Raw genomic sequence first — 22,783 nt, forward strand, 5'->3', positions numbered from 1 at the left:
CTAATATACACAAACAAGTTCTAGAGAATTCAGTGTATTTGATTTTTCACTGTGCCACTTTTGAAGGTTTGCCTTTGGGTCAAAGAAACATCAATCATAGGCTCACAAGGTAACCATTATTGGTTATGCAGTATACTAGGATGTTTAAAGCACAAAAGTGAAATGGTATCTTTTTTCAGGAGAATTATATCAGCATCCATCATAGACCCTTTTTCATCAACAAATTTACCTCAAATAGTTTTAACACTATCAAACATTCAAAGCCAAATCCATTCTTGAGCAGTATATGCACATATATATGGTCATTGATCCAATATAACTAATGGTGATTCCATGACAATTTCTGGCATTAAATTACTCCTGCAGATTTTCATAGTTAAAGCTAAAAGGAATGATCTCTCTCATTCAGAATCTTACCAAAATTCAGTGTACAAAATGTATGGCATACACAGACGATAAAATTTGAACGCACAAAAATGGATATAATCATCAAGAGGAGCAGCGAAAAGTATGATGATTGTCTTGACTCATAAGTACTTATTATGACAAATAATCTTAACTTAGTAGGAGCAGCTGCTCAGCAGTCCTAGATTAAATGAAGATAAAGCAATTATTTGTAAAGAGGAAAACACTAATGTAAACTAACGAGTACCAATGAAGCGGGATCTAGTAGATTGAGTAATTCTCAGCAGCACCGGGATAAAGCTTCCGGTAGATGGCAACTGCGACAGGAAGGATGCCTGCGAGTGCAAGAGAGAGATTGTCCGAGCTGCTAGTCCTCACCGAGATCTGGCCACTGAGTTTGTTGTTTAGTCCTGCCCGAACAGCCACCTTTGAATTACGGCCAGTAGAGAATTCAGCCAAACCGTTGAATCCCATTGCGAAATCCCCTCTCCATTTAATCAGAGACATACTAACTGTAGATTGAACCTGACCAATTGGGTAATCCGCTTCCCTTCTCTGCAGTTCAATATTGGCTCCATAGGCTGTATCCTGCTTCGATTTAACCACGCCCGCACTGCCAACCAGACCATACTGCCTGCCAAAAGTGATCTGATCTTCGACCTTAAGCCCAGTTACTATATTTTCACCGAGGAACGTAACAGATACTCCACCAGATGTCTTGTTCTTTTTCAAATTCTTGAACTTTGTTTCACCCCGAACAATATATGCGAGCTGCTTTCCAATGTTTTGAATGTCAAAACCTGCCATGCTTGATCCATTCTCTCCGTGTTTAGCAGAAACAGAAGAGTCTAAACTTATAGTGAAATCTTTCTTGTCTTTATTGACTTGGACAGTAATTGCTGCAGGGAAACGGTTTGCAAATGCTCGACTGTGTTCTATGTTGACACCTTCATAACCACAATCATGGTCCCAGCCATGTGTGTCCAAAACTGGCCTCGCTAGAAACTGTGATGTTGACTCCAAGAATCGATACCTGAATGTAGGATTATCGCCATCAAAGGAAGGAGGGAGGACCATATCAGGTAACGGAACGGCCACGGGAGCAGGGGCATCTTCGTCATTGTTGTCATATTCGAGTGCAGCAGCACTCTTGCCTCGGGTTTTCATCTCTCTCATTCTCCTCAACTCTTCTCTCCATTGCTTCTTCTGGAGGAGTTTCACTCGATAGTCATACTCATCAAAGTATGCCCTCTTTTGTTCTTTACTGAGATTCGCAATTTGAGCTTTCCGGAGAGGCTTAAAGGGAGGAAGCTCGTCATACTCGTCTTCTCCTTCTTGATCAGAATCAGACAAATCATCCAAGTCAATATCAGAATCAACATTATCCCCGCCCTGTTCAGCAGATAGCTTAGGATGGGCACGTGATTGTAACATTGAAGACAACATGTATGGAAGAGGCGGTGAGCGGGCACGAAGACCAAATAGCCTACGGTGGTCAAATGGATCTTGAGGCTTGGAAAGAGAATTCGCTTCAGCCAAGATCTTCATTGAATAGCATAGCAACAGTAACTGTGGCTTCCAAATCTGGCCATTAGGTAGTATCCTCTTCCCCTCCCTATTCCTTCGACAAGCAGGATGGTTTTCAACGAGAGAAACGGGATTCATCATACTTGGACTCATCATATGTAGATCTCCCATAGCATGCCCGATAGACTGCTGAACAACACGTGATCTTTGATTAACAAACACCTCATAACTCAAAGGAGAACCAGTAGGCCCCTCGGGAGGTGCAGAAGCTGCATGTGTCAGGGTGACAATGGAACTTCGCCAGATAGCAGAGCCAAGGGAGCTCGTGATAGTCTTCAGTAGCGGTAGATCATTAAGATCTCTGGTTTGTGCATCCAATCGATCTACATAGAGGACAATATCTACTGGATTCTTCTTTGTGAACTTTTTAACCGTTGCCAAGACACTTCGGTTGTAAGCCTGTTCCATAGCAGAGGATTTCAGCCCAGGTGTATCAAAGACCCGAATCTTGACTCCATCTACACTTGCACATATTTCTTTCACACTGGTAGTCGCAGGTGCAAATGCATTAATTGGAGCCATCTCTTCTCCAAGAATAGAATTTATCGTGGCACTCTTTCCCACTCCAGACTTTCCAAGAACTAGTATATTCACGGAGAAGTCTAGATCATCTTTCCCCTCAGTTTCAAGCTGCAGAGCTGTTGACCTGGCCATATCTAAGCTAAAGACTTGGCTGTTTTGCTTTCCTGCAATGAGTGACAGCCTGTACAGAACCTGGGTAGCTATGGATTCATCTGAGGAGAAGCCCAACCTCTGAACAATTCTAAAAAATTTCACTCTGATGTTCTGCAGCTTCTCAAGCTTCTTCTTTTCTTCTTCAGTCAAGTTGTTCTCGGATTCAGAGCTATTTGAAAGTGTGGGAGTAAAAAGATTGGAACGGTTTGATGGGGGAGCAGCTCTCAGAGAACGGAGTGATGATCCCAAACCAGCAGGACGCTCCACTGAGAATAGCCTAGATCCGTCCTGAGAGGTTATTGTGATACTTCCACCATTAGGGTCAGCACCCGTTGCAGCTTTCAACAAAGCGGCTAAGGCAGAGGAATTAAGCATTTGATTCCCGTCCCCTTCCTCATCTGTGTCTACCTCCTCGTCTGAGTCTGTCACAATCTGTCCATCAATCCTCTGCTCAATATCACGTGAAGCCTCACCTCCTGAATGAGGAACGTGACCCGACTCCCTTTCCAACTCCTCAATGAACTGTCTGGCTGCTTCAGAGCTTCCGAAAACCATACCATCTGATTCCTGATCAGAAATTACGCCTTCTTCTAGGTCCCCATCTCCATTTATCTGATAATTGGTGTCATCTTCACCTCCTGGTATTTCCCGGGCATCAACTTTTGAGCCTTGCTCATCAACTCTGGAAACCTCATCTTCCATGTCACTCTGAATGCTAATAGGCCCGCCATTACTGTGTATAGTATCTGTTTCTTTATCTGGCTGCTTCTCTAGTTCTGTACTTCTAGTATCATTTATATTTTCGCCAAAATGCTCAGACACATCAAGATTGGTAACTTTTGGTTTAACAGTTTCAGTATTAAGACACGCTTCAGATTTAGTCATCAGGTCATCTACTTCACTTACTGTCATACCAGTCACATCTTCGATAAGTTGCTTCATTTCATCAGTTCCATTGATTGATCCCACACCCTCGACAACTGGGACCTCCTCCTGCTTTTCCACATCCTTTCCTTCTTCCCCAACAATAACAACCCCGTCCTCTGAAAGATTAACATTTATGGCTTCCACAACTGTCTCGTCCTCTTCACCTTTCAAATTAACTTCCTCCACCTTGTCCTGATGCACGACAGAGTCCCCTTCACTTGAAGGATTCACAAATTCATTAAACTTCTCATCTGGTTGAACCTCGCTAGCATTTCCATTCAACTCATTAATGCCAGTTGAATTAGGGAAACCATTGTCAACACTAGAACCAGAGCCCTCGGGTTCTTTTCTACTCCTCAATTCTTCATCCAACAATGCCACATCTCCATCAACAATCTTCTCACCCTCCAAGGCCCCAACATTATTAAGATTCTCAACAACATCATTCACCAAAACCTCGGGAGCAGGCACAACCTTCTCAGTAGTATCCTCCAAAACATTAGTTGAAGTCTCGACACTCGAAGCCTCAACTGACTTATCTTCCTCCACTTCCTGACTTTTCACATTGTTTCCCTCTGCTCCCCCTTCACTCACAGCTTCACTCACAGGATTTACAAACTCATCCTTAGAAACAGTATCCCCACTACTATCCCCAGAACCCTCTAAGCCACCGGGTTGAACCTCAGCAGCACTCCCATTCAACCCCTCAACGCCATTTACAAGCACAAGTGAATTAGGGAAACCATTCTCAACACTAGAACCAGAGCCACCCAATTCTCCTCCACCCCTAAATTCTTTCTCCAGCAAAACCCCATCTCTCTCAACATCCTTCTCACCCTCTAAAGCCCCAATTTTATTAAGACTATCGGCATCATCATTCACCAAAACCTCAGGAACTGGGATGCCCTTCTCAGTCACCGGCTTAGACAAAACCGACGAACCCGGCAAAGGGTCATCGGAATTCGCTTCGACAATTCCATTCCCCGTGTTTTCCTCATCCAACGTTCCCTCTTTACTCTCCACAGTTATACCATCACTAGGAAACCCCGCATAAGTGTTACTACCCATGCCAGCAATTTTCATATCTGTATTTCAATAACCAATTTCAGAAAAAAAAGAAGACTCGGTTTCGTAATTACAACAAGAATGAGAAGAAGGGTATCATAGAAAAACCTGAAACTTCAGACGATGGAGACAAAGCTGCTTCCTTTGAGTCCATTGCCTCGATGCCTCCGCCTCGAAGAGTGAAGAAGCGTCGAAAACTAGGAAGCTGGATTCCAGAAAAGCTATTGGTATAGCGAGTTGATAAAAGTGGATAGGGAGAGTGATAGAATGTTAGATAGAAGCCGAGGGGTTGAAGAAGAAAGCGCGAGCGAGCAAGCAAGATAGTTATAGATAGATAGGAGATGATAAGGTTTTGGAGGTTTTGGACTTTCGATTTTGCAGGCCGAAAGAGATAGGCCGAACCAGGCCGAGATATTCTTCTACTGTGGGGTCCGGTCCCTCCACATCCTAATCTCCAACGAGTGGCACTCTCTGCTCCATTATCATCGACCCATTCGCTTCTGGGCTGCTTTGTTTTGGTTTGGCCCAAATAACAACTACATATAATTACATATTCTATGTCTGCAATTAACATATTATATGCATGTAGTTAATATATTATGCGTCTTCAATTTATTTACAGACATATAATATGTTATGTTAACTTCACTGTAGTAGAGTGTCGCGCATCTTATTATAATTGAATTGATATGTGTGTGTTTGGTTCGCACAAGGGAATCGGAATTGAAATGGGAATTAAATTGTTGTTAATGGTAATGAGTTTTGGTGAAAGTATTTTGTATGTTTGGTAGTATGGTGGAATTTGAATGATTACCAATGTTTATATTTGGTTATCTATGATCCTATAATAGGAATAAAGATTTTTAAAATACAAAAATAAAAAATTAAAACAATTGATCATAATAATATAATAATATCCAAATCACCGATATGAATAAAAAAGATAAAAACATAAATCTAAAAGCTCTAATCCAAACTTAAAAATCAAATTACTAATATGATTAAATGATACTCGTTTTTAATTATAGAATAAGTTTTTATTTGAATAGGTACTCAAATCCCATAGTTATATTTTAAAAATTGTTAATCATATACTAACTATGATTTTAATTCTCATTCCTAATGTGTAAATTCATGAACCAAACACACCCATGTGTTCTTAAGCGTGTTTAGTTTTGTTTACTGAAATACAGTTTCAATATTTATTTTATTTATTGCATAAGTAAAGGCTAAATATTTGTCACTCACCATCATAGAGTGTCACACAATTTGTGTTATCTCACATTTTTTGAACCTCTCAACCTTCAAGCTCACTCATTAACGATCTTAGCAATGATTGCTTATTTAACTGCTCAACATATATATTTTTATACCATCTGTCATTACTCTTTTTCATTACAAATTTTCATTGTACTAAAATTATTTGTAAAGTACAATTAACCTACCGTCAATCATTTACTAAAGTAAAACGAGAGATTAAGTTAATTAGAGTAAATGTGTTTGACTCACCAAAAAAAAAAAAAAAAAAAAGTAAATGTGTTTGTATCTCACATTTTCTAACACAATTTGTTTAAGAAAGTTGCTGAATAATTCACGGAGAAAATTATCCATGACAAAAACTTGCCAAGGTGCAACTTGCACCTACCGCGTTACGAGCAACTGGGCATATAGCCGACTCTTTGCGGCAAATTGCTACACTTGCGGCTTTACATCATTGACCACCACTGTCATGACCCTTTCGGATCCCAATTGCTATTCGCCCCATTGCCACAATACATATATAAAATTATATGTTTGGGAAGAATATCTAAAATTATAATTTCTTTATTTGTCAGATCACGATGTCATGAGCAGACTTTAATTATAAGAGTGGGGTTCAAACTCTTGACCTTTTTTAAGAGACGAGAGTGCACGGACATTCACGTCAACCAAACTAGTTATAAAATTGTAGTATTAGGTCATTACAAATACCATATTTTATTGGTGGAGGAAACAAACCATATTATATTTTATGAAATGGGCGAGTAAATTAGTGAAGCATAATAATTGTATTAAAATGTCATGATTATTGTTAACAACTTTTTCGTAGCTCATTCAAGTCACAAGTTCGATTCTTGCCAACAATTTTTCATCACCAAACATTATCAGTTGAACTTTTTAATTTTATTAAATTTTTTTAATCAAATATGGTGTAATTTGGGTCAAATCTTTAAAATCAACCGACTTATTAATTATGGAGTAATTTGAAACTTCATTATAAATTTAGTTAATTTTTTCAATTATAGTGTGATTTAAGTCAAATATTTTAAATATGTCAAACTATTAATTGATTGAATCTTCATTATAAATTTAGTTAAACTATTTTTAAAAATTCAAATTTTATACTCCATTTAAAATTTTATTACCGCTTATATGTCCATTAATTATGACGTTCAAATTACTTAAAAAGTTATACATCAACATCACCCACATTTATCATATAAGGTAAAAGTCTTAACAAAAATGGAATTAATATTTACCCAGTATAATGCCTATAAATAAGTAATTCCAACTTTATTAATTTTGTAATAAGTAATTCCAAATATAAAAAGGGTAATATACTAATATAAGATGATAAAATTATATAGTCGGCTATATGCCCAGGAGAACATCACAGCGACGATCTCGATGGCATAGATGAAGATGGAAACACTGTCATGGAAGTGGACGGCGAACCAGGAGGGGGTGACGGAACCGACGCCGCTGGCGTCGACACTGACTAGTCGCACTATGTGGTTTGGTTTGCGTTGTTTGTGTCTGTTACATCTCTGTTTTGTTGTTTTTAATGTTAAGTCTTATATGGAATTGCCAGGGTGCAGGTGGTAGGGATTTCCACCGCGTCCTCAAGCATTTAATCAAGACCCACAAACCAAGCATCATTGGGTTGGTGGAGCCGAGAGTCTCTGGGACATATGATAATAATATCTGTTCAAAATTTGGTTACAAAGATTGGGTTAGGGTGGAAGTCGTGGGGTTTAGTGGTGGCATATGGGTTTTTTGGAACCATCCCCTTCATATTGAGGTACTCTTTACTCACCCGCAATTTGTCCTTGTGCAGGTACGGGAAGGAGGAGAGGAACCATGGGCGTTCGCTATTGTGTATGGTAGCCCGGTACATCAACTAAGAAAGCGGTTGTGGGATGAACTCCAGGCCAGCAAGAGGATGATTAGTGGGCCATGGCTCGTGGCAAGGGATTTCAATGCCGTCACCTGCCAGGAAGAAACGTTAAATTACAATGCTTACTCTAATCAAAGAAGTTCGGACTTTGTGGATTGGATAAGTGGAGAAGGCCTGATTGACTTAGGGTTTAGTGGGCCTCGCCTAACTTGGGCCCGTGGATCCGATGCTGCCATTTCCAAAGGGGCAAGATTGGACCGGGCCTTGTGCAATGTGGACTGGTGACAAAGATTCCCCGAAACTTTCGTGCAACATCTACCACGGGTCTCTTCGGGTCATTCGCTCCTCTTGATACATACCACAGCAAGAAGAAGAGGTGGGGGCAACACCCAGTTTAAGCTCCAAGCGGCCTGGTTAACTGATCCAGGTTTTGGCGAGGTAGTTAAACGGGCCTGGATCCCAGGTGCGACAGTGCAGGGTAATATCAATAATGTACAGGCACATCTTACAACCTGGAACAAGGAGGTGCTCGGGAGCATCACGACTAGGAAAAGAATCCTTTTAGCCCGAATAGCAGGGATCCAGCGGGCGTTGGCGACTTCGTTTCACAGAGGCCTGTTGAAGCTCGAGGGTAAATTAAAAAGTGCCTTGGAGGAAGTGCTATACCAAGAGGAACTAATGTGGTTCCAACGGTCACGGGAGGAATGGATCGTATCCGGCGATAGGAATACTAAATTTTATCATGCAGCCACCGTGATACGCAAAGCGCAGAATCGAATCCGGGGATTAAAAGATGACTCCGGCAACTGGATGTTTGAAGAAGATGCCCTCCAACGTCATGTCCAGGACTTCTACATGAACCTCTTCAGAGGGGATCAAGGTGCAAACGTGGGGGCCATGGGACGGGGCCTGTTTCCTACTCTTAACGCTGAGGACTGGCAGTTGTTCAATAGAAAGGTAGACAAAGGTGAAGTTAAAACAGTTGTTATCGACATGAGCCCACTAAAGGCGCCAGGCCCAGATGGCCTCCATGCGGCCTTTTACCAAAGGATGTGGGACGTAGTGGGCGACGAAGTGTTTGAGTTGGTAGCTTCGGTCCTTGAAACGGGCAAAATTCCAGAGAAAGTGAATGCTACTCTTATTGTGCTTATTCCCAAGGTTCAGCTGCCAGAAACCATCAAGCAGTTCCGGCCCATTAGTCTATGTAATGTGTTGTACAAAGTGATAACCAAGACCATCACTAACCGCCTTAAATTTGTTTTGCCAGGTTTGGTTGGGCCGTTCCAGAGCTCGTTCGTCCCGGGAAGACAAATCACGGATAACGTGATTTTGTTTCAAGAAGTGCTGCACTCCATGCGCCTGAAGAAAGGGAAAACAGGCCTAATGGCCATCAAAATTGACTTGGAAAAGGCTTATGACCGTTTAAATTGGGATTTTATTAAAGATACCCTTGTTGATGCAGGGTTTGAAGCGGGATGGGTGCGGGCGATCATGGAATGTGTCAGCACTCCCACTATGTCCATTGTATGGAATGGAAATCGCACGGAGCAGTTCAAACTTGGGAGGGGAGTACGCCAAGGGGACGCGATGTCTCCAGCTCTGTTTGTACTTTGCATTGAGCGCCTCTGTCAGTTTATATCCGCTACGGTGAACAGCGGAGCGTGGAAAAGGATCTGTTTGGCGCCCTCGGGGCCGGTCCTATCTCATTTGTGTTTCGCAAACGACATGGTGCTATTCTCCGAAGCAACTATAGATCAAGTCAATGTCATTATGCGCTGCCTGGATATGTTTTGTGAGGCGTCGGGGCAAAAAGTCAGTTTTGCTAAGTCGTCAGTCTATTTTTCGAGCAACACTAATGAGATTTTGGCGCAGGAAATATCCAATGCGCTGCATATGACAAAAAGCCCAGACCTTGGCCGCTACCTCGGAGTACCAGCGATACACGGGCGGGTAACGCACGGGTTGTACAATGGACTGATCGAGAGAGTTGCAGCCAAATTAGAAGGGTGGAAGTAAAAAACCCTCACTTTGGCTGGGCGAGTCACGATGGCCAAAGCTGTTCTCAGTGCAATGCCTATGTACACCATGCAAACGGTGTGGATGCCGACAGGGATTTGCGGTAAGCTCGAGAAGATCACCCGGCGCTTCATCTGGGGGGAAATGGTGATAACAGGGCAATGAGTTTGGTCAAGTGGGACACGGTGACACGAGCTAAGCGTAATGGAGGACTGGGGATTCGTAACCTTCGTGCTGTCAACGTAGCGTTTATGGTGAAGCTGGGATGGCGTATGAAAACCGAACCAAGAAGCGTTTGGGTACAAGCGTTGACGCACAAGTATTCCGCACATAGGGGGATGAGCGGTGCGGCAACGGGAAGCTGGATGTCAAATGTGTGGAGAGGAATCGTTAATGCGGCGCCTACACTGGAGCGAGGCCTAACTAGGGTGGTGCGCAATGGCAGACATACCCAGTTTTGGATGGATAGCTGGGCAACCGACCACCGGCTCTACGACCATATTACTGCGCCACTGCCTTTACCGGAGCTCTACGCGACAGTGGCCGAATATTGGGAGCATGGGCGCGGATGGAAATGGGAGATGCTTGATGCTGCGTTGCCAACAGTGTGGAAAGCGAAGATAAATGCGTTTATCGTGCTAGACGAGAGCGCTGAAGAGGACACATGGGGGTGGAATAAGGATGCACGAGGCAAGTTCTCGGTCAAGTCTGCATATGAGGATATGGAGGAGGAGGAGAACGGGGGTATTGATCAAGATTGGAAGATCATTTGGAAAACTCAGATTCCCAACAAAATGACGGTGTTCCTTTGGCTGGTTAAGCATGGGAAAGTGATGATGAACGTAGAGAGAGCAAGGAGACATTTTACGTTAGATGACTCGTGTTCTTTATGTGCAGGTACCTCGGAGACGCTGCTGCACCTGTTCCGAGATTGTCCGGTGGTGGCAGGGCTGTGGGAGTCGCAGCTCCCCGCGGTGACTGTGCGACGCCTCAAAGCGATGGACTGGAAGTGATGGTTCGCTGCGAACTTACGGGCTGGAACACGAATGGGTTTCCCGGAGGGTTGGCGGGAAGCGTTTGGAATTACGTTGGGTGGTGCTGGAGGTGGCGCAACGCCCGGGTGTTTGAAGGAACGGACACAAGCATCACTCATCGTTGCCACTGGGTTCGCGACCAATGTAAAGAGGTGAAGGCTGCGTTCCGTAACAGATGGGCGCCCACGACCAACTCGACAGCTTCGAGAGATGAAGTCGCTAAGTGGATAAAGCCGGGCGTAGGGTGGCTCAAGTTGAACGTGGATGGCTGTTGCAAGGGAGATTCTATGCGGGCAGGTTGCGGAGGAGTCATACGGGATTGCCAGGGGCTGTGGATTCGAGGCTTCTCCCACCACATCGGGTCATGCTCTGCGGAGGAAGCCGAAGCTTGGGCGGTGCTCCAAGGGCTGCATTTAGCGGCGAATCACAGGGTCCAGAAACTAGTTGTTGAGAGCGACTCCATCAGAACAATACGGGCCCTGAATTCGGTTGCCCAGAGTTCGGGCAGAGGAAGCAATATCCTGTTGGTATGCGAGCAGGAGAGAAACAAATTTGAGGAAGTGCATTTCAACCATGTTATTCGGGAACAAAACAGAGTCGCAGATGAGCTTGCGGCCTCCACCCTCACTCACTCGCTGGGTACAACAATCTTTGAGTTCCCGCCTACACAGCTCAGGCCGTTGCTCTGGGAAGATAAAGTAGGCGTTAGAGTTCAACGTGGAAGCAGTCCTGGGCACACTCATGGAAGCACCCACTAGTTTCTCCTCGGGTTTTTCACCCTCTTCTTGATCAAAAAAAAATATTATATAGTAGCTTCTAATTGATATGTCCCAATTATATGTATTTATTTTATTTTATCAAAATATTTATAAAATACCTTAAATTATTTTAGGAACATAACTATTTACAATTTTAGAATAAAATATCTCCCGTGACATCGCATGTTTTCGAGATCAATTTTAAAAGAATATAATTAAACTTCAAAAGTAGTGTGTCTATATTGTTAAATCGGACGATGTTTTTATAAGATTAAATGATAAATTATACTAAAAATTTGAATTTAATATAAAATTTGAGGAAATAAAATCTAACTAAAGTCGAAGTTTTAATTAGTTAATTAATTAAATGAGTTGCATCATCATTAATTAAATGTTACAAGAGCTGATGTGGCACGTTGTAATCCTATTAGCTCAATGATAACGTCTTAGCCGTTATGTTATTTCATTTGGATTCTAATTACCTTTTATATAATATATACTTTAAATACAGTATTTTTGGCAGTAAAAAGGGAAAAAATCTCAGTATTTCAGCAAGAGGCGGAGCTCGATAACTAATTCCCCGCAATCATTCACCTTCCCAATAGTTTATTTTATTTTAGTTTTCTCTGTAATTTTGCTTAAATTTCATTCCTAAATCCATTTGGGATCGGTATAACTCTCTGTCGTCTGATTCTCTGCAACAAGTTCCTGGATCGATCGAAGAGTAAGATCAGAAGAACATGGTGGAGACAAGGCGAAGCTCCTCTTCCTCCAAACGTCCGCTTTCTTCTCCCTCTTCACCTCTGCCAAACGGGAAACGACCTAAGGTTTGGATTAGACTTTTTGTTTTTGGATATTGAATTTAGTCAGAGATTGTATGTGTGTATGTGTACATGCAGATATGCCCTGGAGAGATTTTTTTTTGAATTCTCTGAATTTTGGTGTGACTGATTGGTTTGATTGGTTTGGTAGGCGGCAGAGGCGTTGTCATTGTCATCAACTAATGACACGCTTGGGGAGAAAACACCGGATGTTCTGAATGAATCAGGTCCCGAATCGGCCGAGCAAGAGGTTAGATCGGCTGATCTGGCTGAAGCTAGTGTTCTCAAATCGGGAGGTGCTGTCGAGCCTGAGAAATTGCCTGAGGTTTCAGTTGGAGGTGAGCCTTTGGTTTTGCTGATGATTCTATGTGGCGATCCTTTTACGGGGATATGCGTGATTTATGAAAGTTAGAATTTTTTTGCTGAATTTGTTTGTTTTTTAATTCTTCATGGGTGGTGGCTGTAGGTGATTCTGTAAGTGATGTGGACAAGGTGAAGTCAAATACGTCTGCATTAGTTCGGGGAAGGAAGCGACAACTGAAATCTAATATTGGAGCTGCATGGGGAAAACTTCTTTCTCAGCGTTCTCAAGTAAGTTTCTTTTCAGATTAACTTTTGCTTAACCTTATATCAACTACTTAAATAAGAAATTAAAAAGCTGATTTTTAAAAATTATTTGCAAAATTCGTCCAAAAAAACCAGTCAGAGTGAGAGCCCACCAGGACGTCAGATTGTTGGAACTTGATAATAAGGAAATGACTAATGATGAGTGATTTGGGTGTGAGGGATATAGAAGATGGGGCATATTATATCTGGAAGTTTTATGCTGAGTGGTGATTTGTCTCCGCAATGATGTTTACTCTGTTAAGTGAACGGTGGGAGGTGCTTGATTATTTACAAATGAGACTTGTCATAGCTATTTTTTCCCTCCAATGCTAAGTAAATGGTGGGAGTTTCTTGATTCTTTACAAATGAGACCCCCTTGTATTTAAACCTATTCCACCTCCTCAATGGATGGTGGAGATCTGTTTAATCATATGGCTACGATTTATTCTCTAGAATCCTCCAAATGTCTCTACACAACTAAGAGAATTCATAAGTTTCTAGAATATTCTATATATCTCTATTACCCTTAGTGCTATGTATATGCTTCTAGAATATCCTACCAACTATGGGATGCTATGTACAACTGTGTAGCAAAGTGCCCTGCGCGTTACACAGTGCATTATAACTTCCTAGTGTAAACTATTTTAATCCCAGTTGTGACAGTAGTTGTCTGTTTTGTTCATGCATAATACTCTAAATAGTTCATCTAGCTTGAAATTATATTGACTTTGTTTATCAAGCCACCCTTTGGCCTGTATTTATGTGGAGTGTGAAAAATATTATTTCATTGGGGAGTGAACCTTACCAACAGTTGAGACCAAGAAGAGAGGGGCTTTGAAGATTTTCTTTTGATTTGGGCTCTTTATAGTCGGCAATCTTATTTGAGAATGCTTATCTGTTGTGCAATTGTTGGGTAGAGTTAGAGTTATGTGGGGTTTAGCTTACTGTATTGTGGTTTGTTCAACCAGCACTAGAGACTCTAATGTTGTTATTTAGAGGCACTGATCATGTTGAATATGGGAGCTTCTCATGTGTTTCGGCTCCTATTTTTACGTGGTCCAGTGCTACTTCACCCTTCCTCTTTGGAGCTCCTACTGCTTAAAGATATTCAATTGAAAATTCCAGATAAAGGATTGACCATGTGGGCCAGACAAACTATATCTAATGTTTGCCTTATGAGATGCCATTTGACTTATGAAAAAGTGTCACTGCCTTAGTGTAATAGAGCCCAGTCTTCTGCTTTCTGAATTAATGCGTAGATGGAGTCTTGCTTTCTTAAAGAAAAATTCATGTTAAATTGGCTGAATTGAGCCCTTTTCCTGTTGCTGGAATTGGGCTCATTACTCCTGCAAGCGCTTTTGTGGACTTAATTTTTTTGTTGTTAAATAAACTTGAAGATCGCGTGATTTTTTGTTGTTAAATAAACTTGAAGATCCCATGACCACCTTTTTCTTATTTCCATTGCCTGATTAAATGGTTCTGGCTTTTGCATTGATATTCATGTGCTTTAATTTGATTATATTTCTTTTCCAGATTCCTCATGTTAACATGTTTCACCCTACTTTTACGGTCGGTCAAGGCCGCCAATGTGACTTGTGCATAGGAGATGCATCTGTTAGTAAATCTTTATGTAATCTGAAGCACAATGAGTCACAGGTGTATACCAGTAACCTTTTTTCGTTATTATTATTATATTATTTCATTTTTATAAATAAATTCTTGTCCTTGTCAATTATTTTGTATTTTCATTGTGATTTGACTGACTTTTATGATTTCCCAAACTACCGCCTCAAGATTGTGCTTATTCGTTTTTCTTTGCACTGTAACCAGAAAGGTATATCCAGCACTTTACTAGAGATAAATGGGAAAAAAGGTTCTGTGCAAGTAAATGGCAAGATCTGCCAAAAGAATTCTATTGTGCCATTGAATGGAGGTGACGAGGTGGTGTTTGGCTCGTCTGGCAGGCATGCTTATGTATCCTTTATTAATGGTAACATTATCATGACCTTGATGATTATTGAATTTTAATTTGCTTGTCTGGTGTAATGAGAGATTATTTATCTGTTCAGTGAACAACCAAATTTCCCCCCTTTTCTTTGACAAGTGAACGGAACATGAATTTCTTAACATATTTTTAGATTTTCCAAAAACTTGGCAATGAAAACATCTCTGCTACAACCATACCACATCCAGTGAGCATTTTAGAAGCCCATAGTGGGCCAATCAAAGGAGTTCATTTTGAGGCAAGATCAGGGGACCCATCTACTGTAGCAGTTGCATCTACCTTAGCCTCATTATCAAATCTTAAGAAAGAGTTATCGCTTCTTCCTCCATCAGTCCATAACAACAAAGATGTAAAACAAGCAGCAGAAATGTCAATACTACCAGCTGCTAGTGGAGTGCTAGATAAAGATGATGCAGTTGCTGATATGAAGGATGCTTCTGATCATAATGATGTATCTCTTGTTGACAAGACAGGCACTACAACCCCTGATTATGCTAATGACAACATGAATCTTGATAATGGTGCACTAGATTGTGTTGATACAGAAATTGGAAAGGCAACTGGGGCATCTGGGGATTTGAGGCCACTCTTACAAATGTTTGCTGGGTCATCTCTTCCTGAGTTTGATTTACGCAATAGCTTAACTAAAATTCTGGAGGAGCAAAGAGGAATGAGAGAATCCAAGGATTTTGATCCTCCAGTTTTGATTTCTGCTAGGCGTCAATCATTTAAAGATGGGTTGCAACAAGCAGTGCTTGATTCCAAGAATATTGAGGTCTCATTCGAAAATTTCCCATATTACCTGAGGTGAAAATATTATTTCCATGCAGTCTTCATTCTATTTGTAGAAATATTTTATATTTTGGCTGCCCCATAGGTCAGATGGCTAGTTTTTAGATCCCAATGTCTCTCTTCATTATGTGATTCTAAATGCTGACTGAGAGCAATGAGTCCTTGTCCACTCTGGCCCTCTTATCTTGAATTTGACCAGTGCCACTATTAAAATTTTGGTTTCCATGTGTTGTCCGTTTTCTTTAATCATGATGAAGTCCAAATCTAAATAAATATGTACACACAAGATAATCATCCACACATTTAAGACAGGTTTAAGAAAATTTTATCATCAAGGCAACAATATGCCAGATGAATCCATTAAATTTGATTGTACATTTGAAGTGATCACATATATTATCCTAGTTGTATCTAAAATAAATAATCTACATATATGAACATGTTTATGCATAATTATAGTCTTCATAGTGTACTGCAATTTTCTTAATGTTGTTTGTTCCTGTTTTGCATGTGGAAATTTTATTTGTCTTTCACCCTTTGTTATCAAGTCTTTTCTTCATCTCGTCAAATTTGCTTTATTTTTCTCTGTTCATATGTTAAAGCTTTGTATTCTGTGTTTGATACATTGCCACAGTTTCTGGTTTCTTAATCCATTATTTAAAATCTGTTATTATTAACAGTGAAACAACAAAGAATGTCCTGATTGCTTCAACTTATGTACATTTGAAGTGCAACAAGTTTTCAAAGTATGCCTCTGATCTTCCCACATTATGCCCAAGGATTTTGTTATCGGGCCCAGCAGGTTGTGCTTCTTTTCCCCTATTTTATTCCCTTCAATCTCTACCAGTGTGATCCACCATTAGCCATCTCATTTCATCAATGGCTTTCAGGCTCCGAAATATATCAAGAGACATTGATCAAGGCACTCACTAAATATTTTGATGCGAGGCTTCTAATTGTCGATTCTCTTCTATTGCCTGGTGTAAGATTTCTTCTATTTGTCTTGTTTTCTTAAGATTCTGTGTTTATTGGATTGCTTTAGCTCACATTTTGAAAAGCTATACCAGGGGTCATTAGCAAAAGAAGTTGATCCTGGCAAAGAAAGCTCGAAGCTTGATTGGGCTCGTTATGTTGCTAAACGGGCTGCACAGGCAGCTGCATTACAACACCTAAATAAGAAGCCAGCTTCAAGTGTCGAGGCTGATATAACTGGTGGTTCTACAATAAGCTCTCATGTTCAGCCTAAGCAGGAGGCTTCTACTGCCTCATCAAAGAACTACACATTCAAGAAAGGTACCTTGCATTTTAGTTTAGTGACTTTAGTCATGAAATATGAAGCTCTCCCCCCCGGCCCCTCCCCATGAAATCATAGTCTGACTTTCCAAATGCAGATAATAGCCTCTGTGATGGGTATAATTAACTGTTAAACTAGGGAAAATTGATTGAAGCATGATTTTCGTGTTCTCATCAACGCATATAATCTTGGCAGGTGATAGAGTGAAGTATGTTGGCCCCTTACCGTCAGCATTCTCTCCCATGCAATCTCCCATAAGGTAACTGCTTGAAAATGAAGTTAGAATTTATCAACAAATCTCGTACTCAGATAAATTCTAACTTCATTTTCATATAAATTTATATATAAACAAACATAAATTTGCAAGCTTAGTATATTAACAAACATATATAAATTGTTGCTCCTGCCTGTGTGGATGTAGGGGTCCAATGTACGGTTACAAAGGCAAAGTGGTTCTTGCATTTGAGGAAAATGGTTCATCGAAGATAGGAGTTAGATTTGATCGATCAATTCCAGAAGGCAATGATCTCGGTGGTCTTTGTGAGGAGGATCATGGCTTCTTTTGTGCTGGTATATCTATGCGTTAATGCATTTTGCTGCTTTAGTATGTTACTCTGTTCTTTGGTATTATTAACAAAGTCTTTTTGTTTTCCTAAAGCGGACATGCTTCGCCTAGATAGCTCCAGTATGGATGATATTGACAAATTTGCCATTAATGAACTTTTGGAGGTATGTGCCAGTTTTATTAGCTATTCATCATAGCAGATTAGTATCTTGAAAGTTCTCCGATTGTTTGAAGATATATCTTATAAAGTTTTTGACACTGTGCTGCTTACAGGTTGCCGCCAATGAAATAAAAAACGGTCCACTAGTTGTGTTTGTTAAAGACATAGAAAAGTCTATGGTGGGAAATCCCGAGACATGTGCATCCTTGAAGGTTAAATTTGAAAGTTTCCCGGAGAATGTTGTTGTGATAGCTTCCCATACCCAAACAGACAGCAGAAAAGAGAAGGTACTGGGTGTTATTATATATTTGTATTTGCTTTACTTTCTGGCAAACTTCACTTTGCATGTCTAACAGAATCGATGCAAATATAATATTAATATATATTTTCCAGTCTCATCCTGGTGGCCTACTGTTTACTAAGCTTGGAAGCAACCAGACAGCACTACTTGATCTTGCTTTCCCGGTATGTTTTTGTCTTTAATGGGGATACAGTGGCTTGTGCTAAAATAATTATTATAGGCATTATTGTAATTACATCTAATCCTTGAACTTGTTTAGTAATTTTTGTTGATCTCATAATTGATGTTTCTGGAATTGTATTTTCCTATGTATTGCAGGATAGTTTTGGGAGATTGCATGAAAGAAGCAAAGAGACACCCAAGACTGTGAAACAGCTCTCTCGTCTATTCCCAAACAAAGTGACCATTCAGCTCCCTCAGGTAAGTTTCTATTTCATGTCTGCTCTTGTGAGGTTTTGACTTTCATTTTCTTTAGGGAATCATTTTTTTTTTTTTTTTTTTTTTTTTTTTGCTGTGGAAGGATGAGAAGCTACTGGTGGACTGGAAGCAACAGTTGGATCGGGACATTGAGACTATGAAATCACAATCAAATCGTGCTAACTTTCGCAATGTAAGTCTACAGTTCTACAGTTCTGCCCAAATTCCATATCCATACTATCTTGATTTATTTTAGCAATTCAATTTGTGACCTTTTGGAGTATTGCATTGTAAAAGTATTTAAAAGATGATTATTTAGGACATTCTGGGCTTCTGGCAATTGGTTTAAATTCTTTATTACTGATAAAGTTGTGTGAAAATTGGCTTATTGTAGCTCATGTTTACCCAATAAAATGTATTTACTTACTCTTTGTGCTTATTTTAACTGTATAAAATTTTAGGTTCTGAACCGTGTTGGGCTTGATTGTTCTGACCTTGACACATTACACATAAAAGATCAAGCACTAACAACTGAGAGTAAGTAGTTCCTCTGAAGTGAAATTCTGAGATCCTATAGATTTACCTCAACATGATTTTCAGTGATACTTTTCTTGCTAATTGATAGGTGTGGAAAGAATTATCGGCTGGGCATTGAGTCATCACTTTATGCATTCTTCAGAATCTTCTGCCAAAGAGACCAAACTGGTGATCTCCAGTGAAAGGTTAATGTCTATCCTTTCCCTTCAGTGTCATTAAGCTTAAGTTGGAATTGGCAGATGAGACTAAGAATACTGAAACTTTTTCGGCTTATTTCAGCATTAGATATGGGCTCAGCATTTTGCAGGGAGTTCAAAATGACACTAAGAATTTAAAAAAATCTCTCAAGGTGACGATTGCTTCTTTGATTCTCAACTGTTGATTTTTTAAAAAGATTTCTGCTGCCTGTATATTTTTTATGCTCAACATAACTGAAAAAACCTTCAGGATGTGGTTACTGAGAATGAATTCGAGAAACGCCTACTTGCTGATGTTATTCCGCCCAGTGATATTGGAGTTACTTTTGAAGACATTGGGGCCCTAGAAAACGTGAAGGATACTTTGAAAGAGTTGGTGATGCTACCTCTCCAAAGACCCGAACTGTTTTGTAAAGGACAGCTGACCAAGGTAATTGATTCTACATCTTTGTTTCTCCTTTTGGGATAGATAGAATAGACAAATTATTGTGTGGACCATAACAAAAAATACATTTTTAATATACTAAATGTACATTATTTGTGTATTGAACGTACATTATACAAAATAATGTACTTTCAGTACTCAAATAATGTACTTTTCCTGAATACAATGTACATTATTAATATACTAAAAGTACATTATTTTATAACATACAAAATATGGTCCACGCAATAATGATTGGAATAGAATATCAACTCGACATTTACATCTCTATAATTTACTCTTGCAGCCTTGCAAAGGGATATTGCTTTTTGGACCTCCCGGTACCGGTAAAACAATGCTTGCAAAAGCAGTTGCAACAGATGCTGGTGCAAACTTTATTAACATATCAATGTCTAGCATTACCTCAAAGGTATCTCTTAAATTCGGGTTTACCGGTTGACATAAAATACTGTGCCATTCCATCTAAATAACATTACTGTTTTTTTTTTTTTTTTTTTTCTTCCAACCTTGCTTACAGTGGTTTGGTGAAGGCGAGAAATACGTCAAAGCAGTTTTCACTTTAGCTAGTAAAATCGCTCCTAGTGTTGTTTTTGTTGACGAGGTTGGTATCATTGCACTATCCTTTTGAAATGGTCAATTTTGTAATTCTCGTATACGTACTTCTTTTCAAATTTATCTTTCATTGAATCATCACTGCTTTTCCTTTCTTTTCTTCAGGTGGACAGCATGTTAGGGAGGCGGGAAAATCCCGGGGAGCATGAAGCTATGCGCAAAATGAAGAATGAATTCATGGTAAATTGGGATGGTTTGCGTACAAAGGATAACGAACGAGTGATTGTACTTGCTGCAACAAATAGACCTTTTGACCTTGATGAGGCAGTTATTAGGAGGCTTCCTCGAAGGTCAATATGCGTAAATTTTATTTTATTTTATTATTCTTTTCCTTTGGTTTAATATGATGGATAGAGTAGAATACAACTTACTCCGTCCTTTTTTTTTATGCAGGCTGATGGTTAACTTGCCAGAAGCTCCGAATAGGGAAAAGATTTTAAGCGTGATATTGGGCAAGGAAGAATTAGCACCTAATGTTGATCTAGAAGCAATTGCTAACATGACTGAAGGATACTCGGGAAGCGATTTAAAGGTTTGGCCACAACTTATTTCTTTCACTTTTGTGAATTTCAGTCCCTCGTTTAAATGCTTCATACCTTATCCTTCTGGCGTTTTCTAAATGTACATCCGACACTTTTCTTCTGCAGAATTTGTGTATTACTGCAGCGCACCGCCCTATAAGGGAAATTCTGAAAAAAGAGCAAGCGGTTAGTTTTACTCAAAAACTTCCAACAATTTTTATGCTTCCCAATATAACAATGCCAGGGCCAATAATTGCATAATGGCACTGTTTGGTAAAAAATTGGCCTATAGGCCAATTTTGGCTTATTTGACCACTATTAATTGTTTGATTTAGTTAAAATATCAATATAAGTGTTTGGTTAATTAACTTTTTGAAACTCCAAAATGCTAAAATTCAAAAAGCTACTCCAAGCAACTTTTTCAATTAGCTTTTTCAGAAAAGGAATTATATCAAACAGCTACCAGCTAACAGCTAATTTACCAAACACTTTTCTCCAACAACTAATGTTATACCCTCTAATTAGCACAATCAGCTAATAGCCATTTTCCAAACAGGGATGTATTTAAGCATTTACTAGTGGTGCGACACTTCTATATATTCGATATCTTATCAATTGGCCCGAGTTTCTTGCATCTTGCTGCATACCACCATAGTTTTATCTAATGGAACACTGCATTTATGATTTACCTTTACACCTTTCTCCAGGAGAAGGTGTTGGCAGTGGCAGAAAACAGACCACTGCCTACACTCCTTAGCAGTTCTGACATCCGCGCTCTCAGCATGGAAGATTTAAAATACGCACACGAACAGGTATGTTATTCGCAACCTAGTCTTGAGCTTCGGGACCCACAAAACCAAGATTCTTCGCAATGCATAAGTACCCCCCCCCCCCCCCCCCCCCCCCAAACTGAGATTCTTTGCAATGCATATAGATATAATATTTGGAGTCTTTATAGATTAGGCAGTCTTAGGGATTCATGTAGGGAGGCATATGATAACTTGTTTTCTATTCGTAGTCTTCTAACACCTATTTATAGGCTTTGTATTCTCTTCTCTATAAGACAGTATACGACAACATATTTAGAAATCCTCTCTTTACTATCGTAACAAATAAGTTTTTGCTCATTCCTCCCGAAATGCAGGTATGTGCGAGCGTGTCATCGGAGTCGACAAACATGAACGAGCTCCTGCAGTGGAATGATCTATACGGAGAAGGTGGATCCAGGAAGACGAAAGCTCTCAGCTACTTCATGTAGAGAGGGGATTTCTTTCTCAAGTGTATAGCTTATTGTAGAGAGATGTTTAGGTAGTCAAAATCTTCTTCATGGTGGGAATGGGGCCTTAATGCATGGAAATTCCAGTTTCAGGTCCCTTTAGATTAAGAATTTCTTTCTTCAACCAGGCGTGTATCATATTTCAATTTAATTTTAATAATTTATAGGTGGTTTTGACTTGTCAAATTTAATTTATTTTCTTATATTGTATCATTAAATTATTACTGATGAGAGTAATTGATGTTTTATGTCATTATTTAGTATTCTTAACAAATTTAAACTTTAAAAAATGTATTGTAAATGTTATTATTTTGTGTATGTGGCTATGAAACTGCTACATAAGTCGTATATGATATCTTGCACATTTCATTTGTGGGGCTTTCATGGCTGCAGAATTGATGCTCTTTACACCAGGAAAATAAATTTCTTAGTTTCTCTAAGGATCTGATCGAGATTTGGTTGAATTAGTCTTAGAATATATCCAATTAAGTTTAATTTGATAAAGTGGCAAATTGAGAATAAGAGGTGCGGTAAATTGTATACGGAACGAGTTTGAATCATGCTCTATTTACTCGGTCACCTTATTCAGGAATTAAGGTTTCTTTTATTA

The 22,783-nt window shown here is 39.8% G+C and overlaps 2 protein-coding genes and 1 long non-coding RNA gene across 7 annotated transcripts; 1 reads left to right on the forward strand and 2 right to left on the reverse strand.

Moving 5' to 3' along the window:
• Nucleotides 1-376: 376 nt before the first annotated feature.
• LOC109191335 (translocase of chloroplast 159, chloroplastic) lies at nt 377-5,003 on the reverse strand. Of its 4 annotated transcripts, none has more exons than XM_019341951.1 (3): nt 4,768-5,003; nt 4,387-4,679; nt 377-4,353 (listed from the first exon to the last, which is right to left on the reverse strand). In XM_019341951.1, the coding sequence occupies exons 1-3, from the start codon at nt 4,811-4,813 to the stop codon at nt 667-669; spliced, it is 4,026 nt and encodes a 1,341-aa protein (XP_019197496.1). In that variant the 5' UTR covers nt 4,814-5,003; the 3' UTR covers nt 377-666. The 4 variants fall into 4 exon arrangements, with proteins under 4 accessions (XP_019197496.1, XP_019197497.1, XP_019197499.1 ...); XM_019341952.1 differs by having other exon boundaries at nt 377-4,254; nt 4,309-4,679; XM_019341954.1 differs by having other exon boundaries at nt 377-3,857; nt 4,242-4,679.
• A 3,417-nt stretch (nt 5,004-8,420) lies between these two features.
• Nucleotides 8,421-19,038, reverse strand: LOC109191300. The gene is made up of 3 exons (XR_002055902.1): nt 18,858-19,038; nt 13,612-13,614; nt 8,421-8,431 (listed from the first exon to the last, which is right to left on the reverse strand). It is a non-coding gene; the product is annotated as an uncharacterized LOC109191300 (long non-coding RNA).
• On the forward strand, nt 12,173-22,376 carry LOC109191291. Of its 2 annotated transcripts, none has more exons than XM_019341887.1 (27): nt 12,173-12,451; nt 12,597-12,783; nt 12,912-13,036; nt 14,585-14,707; nt 14,882-15,025; nt 15,190-15,863; nt 16,529-16,650; nt 16,739-16,830; nt 16,907-17,141; nt 17,338-17,401; nt 17,564-17,712; nt 17,801-17,871; nt 17,981-18,154; nt 18,261-18,332; nt 18,487-18,588; nt 18,689-18,778; nt 19,047-19,122; nt 19,211-19,307; nt 19,402-19,471; nt 19,570-19,749; nt 20,051-20,173; nt 20,282-20,365; nt 20,482-20,666; nt 20,770-20,908; nt 21,024-21,083; nt 21,605-21,709; nt 22,042-22,376. In XM_019341887.1, exons 1-27 carry the CDS (start codon nt 12,365-12,367, stop codon nt 22,153-22,155), a joined length of 3,744 nt encoding a protein of 1,247 aa, XP_019197432.1. In that variant the 5' UTR covers nt 12,173-12,364; the 3' UTR covers nt 22,156-22,376. The 2 variants fall into 2 exon arrangements, with proteins under 2 accessions (XP_019197432.1, XP_019197433.1); XM_019341888.1 differs by having other exon boundaries at nt 16,916-17,141.
• The last annotated feature ends 407 nt before the right edge of the window (nt 22,377-22,783 follow it).

The sequence above is a fragment of the Ipomoea nil genome, unplaced genomic scaffold (genome assembly GCF_001879475.1).
Source record: "Ipomoea nil cultivar Tokyo-kokei standard unplaced genomic scaffold, Asagao_1.1 scaffold1619, whole genome shotgun sequence".
Lineage (NCBI taxonomy): Eukaryota > Viridiplantae > Streptophyta > Magnoliopsida > Solanales > Convolvulaceae > Ipomoea > Ipomoea nil.

Coding starts and splice junctions, on each gene's coding strand:
- LOC109191291 (XM_019341887.1), top strand. CDS start 12,365: ATGGTGGAGACAAGGCGAAGCTCCTCTTCCTCCAAACGTCCGCTTTCT. Junction 16,651..16,738: donor TTTGTTATCGGGCCCAGCAG/GTTGTGCTTCTT, acceptor AATGGCTTTCAG/GCTCCGAAATATATCAAGAG. Junction 20,667..20,769: donor ATTAGGAGGCTTCCTCGAAG/GTCAATATGCGT, acceptor TTTTTTATGCAG/GCTGATGGTTAACTTGCCAG.
- LOC109191335 (XM_019341950.1), bottom strand. CDS start 4,813: ATGGACTCAAAGGAAGCAGCTTTGTCTCCATCGTCTGAAGTTTCAG. Junction 4,680..4,767: donor TCCATCGTCTGAAGTTTCAG/GTTTTTCTATGA, acceptor ATTGAAATACAG/ATATGAAAATTGCTGGCATG.